At 48.4% G+C, this 13185-nt stretch overlaps 1 protein-coding gene across 33 annotated transcripts in view; it reads left to right on the top strand.

The window, feature by feature from the left end:
- The window catches only part of NCOR1 (nuclear receptor corepressor 1), a 1832391-nt gene that overhangs the window by 1215671 nt on the left and 603535 nt on the right, over positions 1 to 13185 (top strand). For all 33 annotated transcript variants that reach the window (XM_085649294.1, XM_085649293.1, XM_085649281.1 and 30 more), the window contains one exon: positions 1404 to 1487. In XM_085649294.1, the coding sequence (XP_085505420.1) occupies positions 1404 to 1487 (84 nt within the window). The remainder of the gene's footprint in view (positions 1 to 1403; positions 1488 to 13185) is intronic.

Below are 13185 nucleotides of genomic sequence, written 5' to 3'. Positions count from 1 at the left end.
GAGACCCCTGAGTCTAACCCCAGAACCTTAACTCTGCCAGTCGAGTACTTACCTGAAAGCCGATATCTCACTTTTTCTCCTTAGGGTAACATTGACTGGTTTTCACTTTGAAATTTCTTCTTAAGTGTCGAGTTTTGAAACTTTGAAATATTCACAAAAAATCACCCAATCAACGAAAACGGAATTAATCACCTGTTAACAGGAGAGGTCCCAGTGCTCCATCTTTGTGCCCAGCACTGACCCTGCAAAGCATTTACAACCGTGATTTTCTGATAACCAAATTTTCCTCCATAGGATAACATTGCCTGGTTTTTGTCGATTTTTGAAACATACAAATATTCCTTAAAAATCGCCTGTGGAACAAAAACGATTTCTTTCAACTGTTTATAGGCGATGCACCAGGGCTGAATCCAGGATCCAGCCCTGAGTAAGAAAAACCTATGCAAAGTAATTGATATTGTGTTTACTTTAAAATGCCCATTGAGCTCAATGTTATAATTGTGTTTAACTTGTGTTGCCTATTGTAACAACTGTAACTATTGCATTTAAAAGTCTATTGCTATTTGAAAATATTCAACTAGAGCATCTCATTCTGAGAAGGTATTTTTATAACTACTTGTGGTTCTAAAATTAAACGTCAGTACATTTTTATTTACAAAATAATTGGCCTAGACAATAAATGCTTCACACTGTTCTCTGATACTGCTTTACTGCTCGACCAAGCTAGGTTATATCTAACTTTAACCTCTGCCAAACCTCTGGGGACTGTGGACTCTGTGCACCCTATACCTTACTTTGGTACAGTATATACAGAGCCACTTTCTTACAGCTGGTCACCCAATTGGTAAATGATAGTATAAAAATAGGATACTGGCCAGTAACCACTGACTGCGCCAGAATTAAGAGAGTAAGGCAACCTGTATTACATGCTCCCCAGCACTGCATATTACCACCAGTCTATGGTGTTTGTGACATCGCCACTGTACAAAACTACTGAACGCTCCCATGTTGTGTGAAGCCTATTTCTTATGTGGCTCTATTCCTCTTTTTAGCCTGTTTCTGTGAACATTTGCGTTACCCATATGGGGACATGAAAGCAGCTTATAGGTCATACATACCGGATATGTACCAAACACTAATTATATAACGAGAGACCTGGTGGCCAGTGTAACTAGCTGACCTTTTTTTTGACACTGAAATAATTCTCATGGTTCACTGGTAGTACATTTGACCACGTTCTTTAATGCAGCCATTTGGTTTCTGTAATGCAATTGAGGGACTTGATCAAAGCAAGCATTCTAAATTTCCAGTGCAGAAGACAAAATTTAAGCTTGTTGTTGACCTCATATTTTTATTTTCAGTTTGCAACTCTAAAGTTTGTCTGCATTTTTTGTTGATTGTAGGATTAATATGTCGTGCACTGCCCAGGGGAAGCCCTCATGCAGAATTGAAAGAAAGGACAGTCCTGGCTGGCTCGATAATGCAAGGTAAGACTTGACCCACTCTAAAAGTTTGATCTTCCAATTTGAGTTTTAGACAGAGATACGCCTACACATCGACCTCAAACAAAACCTCTGCGACCAGCACCTGCTGCCTATTTTTTAGTCGAATTGTCTCATACTATTGCACACAATCATGCACTTTCTGGGAATTATTACATATTGCATCCCAACACTCCTGCATTCAAGGCTACACATGAGGCCTTTGCCGGAGTGTATGGCATTTCAGTGGTCTCATACTCCGGGTCAGTGAGATGATTCAGTATTGTTTCAGGCCAGTATGCAATGCTTTCTGCAGTAGTCCGGTGCGTCTTTAGCATTTGTGGCACCCGGTACAACAATCTTTTTTGCCCCCGCCACTCTAAATGACCTCTTCATCGGATACCCTCACTGCCACCTGGCAAAAGTGCCTCTCAGCTCTCCATATCCCCTCTCACATACATTTAATATGTTTTACAGCGATGGGCTGTCTTTACTAATCCACTCAGCTATCCAAATAAAATACAGATCTGTTCTGTGCAGCAGCCATATAACCCCCTGCGCTACTTTATGATGAGTCAAAACTGAAACTAGACAAAGCTCAGTCTCCCTCTCCCTCTCCCTCTCCCTCTCCCTCTCCCTCTCCCTCTCCCTCTCTCTCTCTCTCTCTCTCTCTCTCCCTCTCTCTCTCTCCCCCCCTCTCTCTCTCTCTCCCCCTCTCTCTCTATCTCTCCCTCTCTCTCTCTCTCTCTCTCTCTCCCCCTCTCTCTCCCCCTCTCTCTCTCCCCCCTCTCTCTCTCCCCCCTCTCTCTCCCCCCTCTCTCTCCCCCCTCTCTCTCTCCCCCTCTCTCTCTCCCCCTCTCTCTCTCTCCCTCTCTCTCTCCCCCTCTCTCTCTCCCCCCCTCTCTCTCTCCCTCTCCTCACCCCCAAACAGGAACATTAATCACAAGAGTTATCTTGACATTTTTATTGCTGTCTGAAAGCTGGGCATACAAGGAACTCTGCAGCAGGTGCTTTTTAATCTTAAGTTATTGCTAAACATCGTGTCCCCTCTGAGGTCAGTGCCCCCTTCCAGGTCAGCGCCCAGTGCAGCCCTAAAGCTACCCCTGACAGTAGTGGTCACCCATCAACATGGTGGAAGGCATGCGCTTTGAAGACCCAGTTCTGCATGTCACCATTACCACAAACCCCTCTCTCATGGGCTGAGCCTCCCACTTATCTCACCATGCAATTCAAGTACACCGGTCATCCCAATACCAAGATCACTACATCAACAACTTGGAGCTCTTAGCAATATAAATGGCCTCAAATCCATTTTGTCCAAGGCATTCAAGAAAAAGTAGTCCCAATCAGAAAATATGACAGCTATGTATTGTAGACAGAAGTAAGGAGGTACACACATCACCTCAGCTCTCTATATTAACTGAGAGCATATGGCATTGGGCAATCCACCACAATGTGCATCTACCAGGGGTAGTGTGCTGGCTGACCGGATTCTTCCAGCCTGCCACCACAGGTTTATTTTGACCCTCTGCCGTTGAGAGCCCAAGCTCTCAGGAGGTCAATAACAATGCCTGCTCTGGCAGGAGATATCACCTCCTCAAGCATGATGGCTAATGAATCTGCATACCAAGGCCACAGACTTCAAAGCCTCTGCTGCCTTTGATATGCAAGCACGGCTTCCCCCAGACCAGAGAGATCCCATCTGCCGAGGCCAATGTGGCACCAGGACAGGTGGGAAATTAGCTATGCTATAACCCTTCACTCCCCTGAATTCAGTAACTCAGATCCGCCTGAATAAAGAAGGACCAAGAAGAGCAGAGGAAACTATAACTGTGGACTACCTGTGAACTTTTGGCACCAATCCTTGCTTGCTTGCTCCTGTCCTGTCAGTCGTAGAGAACCCAACTCATCATGCCGCTGTGCATCCTCCGAAAGCCTAAGAGGAATGCCAGCACTTCGCCAACCAGCCAGCATCTCCCTTGAAGTGGAGGGGCCATTACCCTGTAACCTGTAGGCACTGACCACAACTTCTGGTTCACCGTTCTGCTGACCACTTGGTCCACCGAGGCAGCAGCCACCCAGGAGGAGGTCACCATGCTCCAGTAGGTCATCCTCAAGTGGAGAGATGCCAGGACCACCTGGAGCAGCCCAGCACCAAATACCTGGGGTACCTGACCCCTTGCAACAATCAAGGCTTGCTCAGTGTTCAGCCTGGACACTAACAGTGCCCAGACTGACCTACTGTCGTGGCACTCCCGCACCAGAGAGCCATCACAGAGAGTGACCCTGCTATCCCCCTCTGCAGGTCTGCCAAGAACGGTGAGTGCCTATGATGCACACGAACAGCTGACCAAGGCCCTCTGCACCCGAGCTTCCCGGCCCAGGTCCATGAACATAGACTGTGCCCCCCCCCCCCCCCAGCAACCCCTTCGCTCCCGAGACCTTCACAAACTGAGCCCCCCTTTGGCAGCTCCCAGGCTCGTCCCCAAGTCCCCCCTCTGCAGCCTGTTTCCAAGTGGCCCCTCTCATTGCCTATGGTGTAGTGAGCAAGGCTACCAACCCAGACACCCAATTGCGTGTAAACCTGAACTCCTGGTGGATCTTGTGACCATGACCACCTAGCACCTTAAGCCCTGAAAGGGTACCCTCGAAATACGCTTCCAAATATTTGTATGCAGTATATATTTCTTTCTCCATTGGAAAACATTATCACGTAAAAACACATTTGTGTGCCATTTTTTTTATCTTGATTACTCAAAGTACTTACTTGATCAGAAGTTCTTGGTGTTAAAAATTCTATAAAAATACCTGTTATTTTTCTAAATTGGTCTCGAGTTTTTTCATGAGTGTCTGTGAGAAAGTGCCATCTTTCTTGCATGGTATGCCCCCACTTTTTGCTGATCTGCTGAATGTACTTTGACTGAGTGTGCCCTGGACTCCTGCCAATCAGGTGCCCAGGGCCTATGTTCCTTCCCTAAAAACCTAAAACCCAAATTGGCAAACCCTGGCCACATGTCAGCCCCTGGTAAATGGTACCCTAGGTACCCAGGGCCTTGTGACCAGGGAAGGCCTCTAAGGGCTGCAGCACTCATTGTGCCAACCTTAGAGGCCCTGTACCCTAACACACACACAATGCCCTTGCAGGCTGAGTGTCTGGGTACAGGACAAAAGAAAGAGTCGATATGGTACACATCCCTGTGTGCCATGCCCACCACCTACACTGCCCTGGCATACATCAGCCACCCCTCTAGCTGGGTGTTCTATGCCAGTGGTGTGGGCACAGGAGCAGGAGCCCTGTGCCCCTACAGTACCCAGGTCCATTCCTGGGCATTGTAAGTGCAGTGCTACCATTAAGAGTATATAGTGCTGGGAGTTTGTCATTTCGAAATCCACAGCACCATAAGGGCTACACTGAAGAGTGGGAAGTTTGGTATCAAACGTCTCAGCACATTAAACCCACACTGATGCCAGTGTGGGATTTAATGTAAAATGCACAACAGAGGGCATCTTGGAGGTGCCCCTTGAAAGTCGACCAACTTCTAGTGCCCTCACTGAGTGGCTGCTTAGGCTGCCACCAACAGACCAAGAAGGGGAAGCTTCAAAGGCATGCCGCCTTTGTGAGCCTCCCCAGATCATTTGCTGCTTTTAGCAGCTGGTTCCCACAGGTACTACCCCCCACTGTGGGCTGGAGAACCGGCGGGAAAAACAAGTGAGGGAAACAGGTGTGCCCACCTCTGCCAACTCCACCCCTCAGGCGTGGGAGGCGAGGTGAAGCCCAACTCTGAGTCCCCGCCATCGTGAGGATGGGGGGGCCCTAGCCAACTAAGGACACGCTCCTGCCACCCTCCCACTAGCGGGTGGCACGATAGGGGGTGTACCCACCCCAGGGAAGGGAACCATTGGTCCCTGGCCTTTACCTACCTGTAACGCCCCTAAATCTAGTAGTTCGAGGCATATGAGCTGCAGATCACACACTAAGGATAAGATCGCCATCTGGTGTTGGGCTCGGATGATTGCAGGTTGTTGTTGTCTTCGGAAGAAGTCTTTGGTCATGAGATAGGTGACTCCTCCTCTGGAAAACAGTGCGCATGGGCATCCACTCCATCCTCAGATTGTTTTTTTCCGCCATTGGGTTCGGATGAACTTTTTTCCGCTCCAGCAGAAAACTTCTAGCAATCACAACAACTCTCCAAATTTTATAACTCGACGTCGAAATCCCATCGGACCGGATCCGGACGCGGCTGATGGAAAGGACACCCTTTAAAAAATGCCCCCAATGTGGAGCAAAGTTTCCTCACAGTGATCACCACGAGGTCTGTAATTTGTGCCTCTCACCAGACCACAACGAATCCAGCTGTCCAGCCTGCGCCGCATTCCGTTCGAAGAAAACTATCCGGGACCGAAGAGCTCGACGCCATATCATGGCCAAGCCGGTTCCGGAACCAGAAGACATCTTTGCACAGGATGTCCCTGACGACGATTCCGAAGACCTCCAGATCGTGTCCAAGGCCGACGATTCTGATCCGTGGCAGCCTGTGAGTACCAGCTCCCCTACCCCAACCCCACCAAAAAAGACATTGGTCAAGACTGCCAGCTGGGCCCAGTCGCGATCCAAAATCATCTTCAGAAGCCCCGCCCCCGGGCCCGGCTCCGAAGAAAACTAAGCCTGCAGGTGGCTCGGGCTCGAGCAAACCTCATATTATTGTGCCTACAATACCTTCGGCACCAAAGCTGGCTCCAAAGCCGAAATCACCATCGGCTCCGAAACGTCACTCGGCACCAACGTCTCCACCGGCACCGAAACGTTCTTCGGCGCCGAGGTCTCCACCGGCACCGAAAGGTCCTTCGGCACCGAAAGGTCCTTCGGCACCGAAAGGTCCTTAGGCACCGAAAGGTTCTTCGGCACCGAAAAATCTATCTGACCCGAAAAGTTCTTCGGTGCCGAAAAAAGTCCACAAAGAACCTGCCGATCTAAAAAAAAAAAATCCAGATCGGAACCCAAAAACTCGGCGCCAAAGCCACCTTCGGCCACTGAGGAACTTTTTCGGCCAGATCCAACGCAAAAACGGATTTACATCAATCCTAAAACCGGACATGTCACAGCGGTGCCATACAAGAAAAGGAAGCTGGACACAACACCTCCTCCAGCTCCTCCAAGGAAGAAGGGCGGTGCCACTTCATCCATACGTCCTTCCTCTCCTACATTACCTCCTATCCCATCCCCCCACCGCCTTCTCCTCTAATATCTCCTTCTCACACACCACCTCCACAGGATGATGATGATTTAGGGGGAGGGGGAGACCCGGATTTCTTTAATGATCCCACTGATCCTACTGATTCCTTTACACTCCCGGACACAGCACCCGTAGATGACTGGGCTTACCCTATGCCTGACATGCCTGATCCCACTCCATACCCCTCGAAACCCTCCCCTCCTGATGACCATTTAGGATTTGGTCAGCTTATAAACAGGGCGGCACTGTTTCATGGCGTCACCATGCACACAGACACACCTGAGGAAGATTTTCTCCTCGACACGTTTGAGCAGTCGCAAAAAAACGTTCACATTCTACCCATGATTAAGGGAGTGATAAAGCACGCCACTGAGGTTTTTAAAGACCCCGTCAGGGCCAGGGTTCTCAACCCCCGGATAGAAACAAAATACAGACCGGCACCACAGGATCCTGCGTATATCAAAGCGCAACTCCCCTTAGACTCTTTAGTCGTCTCAAATGCCAGAAAACGGGCGAACTCCCAAACAACCGGAGACACACCGCCCCCAGACCAGACAAAGAGTCTAAACTCTTGGAGGCTTCCGGCAAAAGGGTTGCCGCACAAGCTGCTAACCACTGGCGTATTGCCAATACACAAGCCCTATTGGCTCGCTATGATAGGGCTCATTATGATCAACTAGAGGACCTTTTGCAACACCTGCCTGATCAATACAAATCCCAGGCCAATGACCTCATCCAAGAGGGCAAACTAATATCAAATGCCTCCATCAAATGTGCATTAGACGCAGCGGACACCGCCTCTAGGGCAGTCAACACAAGCATATTGCTTAGACGCCACGCATGGCTACGCATTTCCGGCTTTAAGCCGGAAGTACAAACAACCATTCTTGCTCAACCCTTTAATCAGGAGCATCTCTTCGGACCCGCAGTAGACACTGCATTAGAAAAAATGAAGAAAGATAATGAGACTGCCAAATCATTGGGAGCATTACAGTCTACTCAACCCAGAGGCTCCTTTCGTCGCTCCTTTTATAGAGGGGCCTCCAAAAATGTGGGAACAGACACCTCTTCCACCTTCAAAACATCAGGTCAAACATCCCCTAACAGAGGATATTTTAGAGGAGGTTACAGGGGAAACAATACCAAAGGCCGAGGACGGGGCAACAACAACACCCGCACCTCTCCAGCCACTAAACAGTGACTTGCCACCACTCCCCCCAGACCATTCCACTCCGGTCGGGGGAAGACTTCAACAGTTCCTACCTGTCTGGAATTCCATCACAACAGACAGGTGGGTAAGACAAATTATCCAGTCTGGCTACTGCCTCGAACTCATAAACCCACCCCCAAACATACCACCCAAACACCGTCCCATGTCGTCTCACCACCTCACGCTCCTCAAACAGGAAATTCAGTCTTTGCTTCAAAAAAAAGCAATAGAACCTGTTCCACTCCAACATCAGGGCACAGGAGTATATTCTCTATACTTCCTCATTCCCAAAAAGGACAAGACCTTAAGGCCCATACTAGACCTCAGACTACTAAACCAGTTCATACAATCGGATCATTTCCACATGATCACTCTCCAACGGGTCCTTCCATTACTTCAACAAGGCGACTTCCTTGCCACATTAGACCTCAAGGACGCATATTTTCACATTCCTATGCATCCGGCTCACAGGAAGTATCTACGATTCGTGGTAGACGGTCAGCACTATCAGTTTACAGTTCTCCCATTCGGAGTAACAACCGCACCCAGGGTATTCACCAAATGCTTAGCAGTTGTGGCAGCATATCTCAGGAGACAACAAATCCATGTCTTCCCCTATCTGGACGATTGGCTCATAAAAGCCAATACTCTAGACAAATGAGTTATCCACACTCACCGCACTATTCAAACCCTACACAACTTGGGATTTACCATCAACTATCCAAAATCTCAACTACAGCCCTCCCACGTACATCAGTACCTGGGAGCCACCATAGATACATCCAAGGCCATAGCTTATCCCAGCACAGCGAGGATAGCCAACATACAAAATCTCATCACAAAATTTCAAACACAACACTCTCTTCCAGCAAGAGTGTTTATGCAACTCTTAGGCATGATGGCGTCGTGCATCTCCATAGTACCCCACGCACGCTTTCAAATGCGTCCCTTACAGGAATGTCTAGCACAACAGTGGAACCAGGCCCACGGACAACTTACCGATCTGGTGTTGGTGGACAGCCGCTCACTTCGTTCACTGAAGTGGTGGAACACCATCAACCTGTCCAAAGGGCGGCCGTTCTTAGAGCCTCTTCCACAAATTGTGCTGACCACCGACGCATCTCTCACAGGGTGGGGAGCCCACCTCCTTTAACACACCACTCAGGGCAGGTGGACCACTCAACAAAGACAGCTCCACATCAATCACCTAGAACTTCTGGCGGTGTTCCTAGCACTCAAATCCTTCCAAGTGCATCTAAAAAACAAAACTGTCCTCATCCGCACGGACAACATGACCACAATGTATTACATACAGAAGCAAGGGGGGACACATTCTCTACAACTGTCCCAACTTGCACAACAAATCTGGAGATGGGCAATTCCCCAAAACATCTACCTGCTAGCAGAACACCTCCCAGGGGTTCAGAACCAGGTGGCCGACCTCCTAAGTCACCACACACAGCAAATACACGAATGGAAATTACACCCCAAAGTCCTACTCCCATTCTTCCAAAAGTGGGGACAACCAGACATAGGCCTGTTCGCCACACAAGAAAACGCAAAATGCCCAACCTTCGCCGCCAGGTTCCCACACCCGCAGTCAAAGGGCAATGCAATATGGATGAACTGGTCAGGCAGATTTGCGTACGCTTTTCCGCCTCTCCCACTCATTCCATTTGTGGTACGCAAACTGAAACAGTCGCTAACACTCATCCTAGTAGCTCCCACTTGGGCACGTCAACCCTGGTTCACCACACTTCTGGAACTATCTCTAGTTCCACATCAAAAATTGCGTCTCTCCCTGGATCTATTAACCCAGAACCATGGAGAAATCACACACCCAGATCCTCAAACACTGAACTTGGCAATCTGGCTCCTGAAGTCTTAGAGTTCGGCTACCTCAACCTTCCTCCAGACTGTATGAATATCATAAAAGAAGCCAGAAGACCTACTACTAGGGCATGCTATGCTGCAAAATGGAAAAGATTTGCCATTTACTGCACTAACAACGACATACAACCACTGGATGCTTCCATCCAAAACATCATTTGCTATTTACTACACTTGCAAACATGCAATTTAGCGTATTCCTCTATACGTCTACATCTAGCGGCATTAGCAGCCTACTTGCAAAATAGACAACACCTGTCCCTCTTTAAGGTACCAGCCATTAAAGCATTTATGGAGGGTCTGAAAATAATTATTCCTCCAAGGCTACCACCTTCCCCAGTGTGGAACCTTAATATTGTTCTAACAAGGCTCATGGGTTCCCCATTTGAACCAATGCACAAATGCGAACTGCAGTTCCTAACATGGAAAGTGGCTTTTCTCGTCGCAATCACATCCCTGCGAAGAGTAAGTGAAATACAAGCCTTAACTCTTGAAGAACCCTTCCTACAACTACATCGTAACAAAGTGGTTCTTAGGACAAATCCGAAATTCCTCCCTAAAGTCATCTCCCCTTTCCATCTAAACTAGTCAGTCGAACTGCCAGTCTTCTTCCCTAATCCAGACTCAGTAGCTGAGAGGGCACTTCATAACTTAGATGTTAAAAGAGCCTTGCTTTATTACATCGACGGAACCAAACCTTTTCGAAAAACCAAGCAACTGTTTGTTGCTTTCGCTCCACCACATAAAAGCAACCCTATTTCCAAATCGGGTATCGCCAGGTGGATAGTTAAATGTATCCAAATATGTTACCAGAAAGCTAAACGTACTCTTACAGTTCCCCCTAGGGCGCACTCCACGCGTAAAATAGGCGCTTCTATGGCATTCTTAGGGAACATCCCCTTAGAAGACATTTGCAAAGCAGCCACATGGTCTACTACACACACCTTCACTAAGCACTACTGTGTCGATGTGCAATCCAAACAACAAGCTTCAGTAGGCCAAGCTGTCCTAAAAACTCTATTCCAAACTGCTGCAACGGATACAGGTGACCACCGCTAGGAGAGACACTGCTATATAGTCTATCCTTAGTGTGTGATCTGCAGCTCATATGCCTCGAACGGAATATGCTACTTACCAGAATGCATCTGTTCTTGGTATGTAGAGCTGCAGAGCCACACACGCCCACCCGCCTCCCCGGGACCTGTATCTGTTCCAGCATTGTCTTAATTAGACACTACACATGGACATCCTTTCTCTTTACTTCTTATACACTCCATCATTTCCCATCATGGCGAAAAATAATCTGAGGATGGAGTGGATGCCCATGCGCACTGTTGTCCAGAGGAGGAGTCACCTATCTCGTGACCAAAGACTTCTTCCGAAGACAACAACAAACTGCAATCATCCGAGCCCAACACCAGATGGCAATCTTATCCTTAGTGTGTGGCTCTGCAGCTCTACATGCCAAGAACAGATGCATACTGGTAAGTAGCATATTCCTTTAGGGGACACCCCGAACCTTGTTTCCTCAGATCCAGCCTGACCAGAAGAAAATGAGGAGGACGAAGAGCCGTGCAGAGCTAACAAGAGTATGACACCCACTGACTTGGCTCCAGCCCTACAGGCCCATCTCCCTCGAACCTGCTCCTGCGATATCATGGTGTGTCCTGCAGCCAGCAACCTCAAAAACCCGGGAGGACCTGCCTGCCTTCACTTCCAAGACTACTGCTCCCGTGAACACTGGACTTGTTCAAATTGCAGCTTCTGGCTCTGGCCGGATACCGCGAATCCAGCCCACTCTGCACCTGCCGAACCCGGCCCGAGCTAGAGTGGAAAAACACCACGAGGAGGTCACCCCGGCATCCTGACCCGAGATCTGGCGAGTCCTGACCTGCCTCAAGCCTCCAGACGACACCTTCAGCCTCAATCCAGAGGATCCTCTCCAACGTGACCAGAGCGGGTAAGACTTTCTGACGTCCCAAGTCACCCCTGCACCCGACGCCCCATAGCCTTGTGTGCCCAAACCCACAGTGTCTAACCAACCCAAGGCATCCCAACTTACCCCTCGTAGTGGTGGTCGCACCCAAAAGATACTCGTCCCCGAGCCTGCAGTTCTTCTTTGTACCAAAGGTTCTCCATTGGAAACAGGGCACCCGACATCAAAAAAGCACCCAGCCGCCCTAGTGCCGCTGAGGGGGGCACCTTCGGTGCTAATTTGGTTCCCTATTTGCCCTGACCTAAACCCTAGGAGCTTTGCTCCCACAGCCGTGTGGCCTGCTTGCCAGCAGCCACCAACCTGAGGCCCCCTATCCTCCATAGGATAACATTGGGCCTCAACACTCTGCACCCGGCCGCCCTAGTAATGCTGAGGGTGAAACAAAAGTGCATCACTGACCCTGGAGGACCCCTGAGTCTAACCCAGAACCTTAACCCCCACAGACGATTACTTACCTGTGAACAGATAACCTGTTTTCCCTCCATTGGATAACTGACCATTTTCTTTCAAAAAGTGTGGAGTTTTGAAACCCTAAAGATATTCTTTACAAATCCTGCTTATAACTAAAACATATTTACTTACCTGTTTCCAGGAAATGTCCCAGTGCTGAATCTAGGTATCCGGCACTGAGTTTGAAAAGTAGTGAGAAAAAAATAACTTACCTGCAATTTACTGAAAAAGCCTATCCATTCCAATGTACTGCAACCTACTGCATTCCCTGTACATCAAACGAAGTACAATTTCCATTGCATTTTCAAACTGTTCTACAAACAGCGACTTATTTTATACAAAAACAATTGGCCTAGAGTTCAGTTCTTAAGGGTGTGAATTCATTTGCTGAGTGAGTGTGTACATCAAATGCTTAACACTGTCCTCTGATGCTGCCTTACTGCTTGACCACTCTACCACAAATAGAGAGTAAGGTTCTATCTAACTTTAACCTTTGCCTACTTCTGGGGTCACCTGGACTCTATACACACTATACCTCATTTTGGTGTAGTATATATAGACTAAACACTAAGAGAGGGGGGATGGGAAGGGTTAAAGAAAAAGTAGTTCCAGTACCAATGCTCCCAAAAGCTAATATGTAATCACTGGTTGGTGACTGTTCCTAAAAGAGAAAGCTCTAACCTACTTGGTTACATGAAACAAAAGTTAGATAATGCTCTCTACATGTGCTTCCAGTCTGATGAAGATGGGGGAATTTCTCCTTTAGAAATTAGTGCCCTCACACACTCTTGCGAGTGTCATGCTTCATCATTGGGCGTTGCTGCTCGTGGGGGTTGTGCTGCTGTCCTACACGGGTCCCGCGAGAGGGCTCTTTATCGGAGATCTTTTAGGAGATGCCGCAGTTGTGCATGTCAGTGTGTGGGC

The sequence above is a fragment of the Triturus cristatus genome, chromosome 3_2 (genome assembly GCF_964204655.1).
Source record: "Triturus cristatus chromosome 3_2, aTriCri1.1, whole genome shotgun sequence".
Lineage (NCBI taxonomy): Eukaryota > Metazoa > Chordata > Amphibia > Caudata > Salamandridae > Triturus > Triturus cristatus.
The sequence above is the reverse complement of the archived record's forward strand: the minus strand, read 5'-3'. Positions and strand labels throughout refer to the sequence as shown.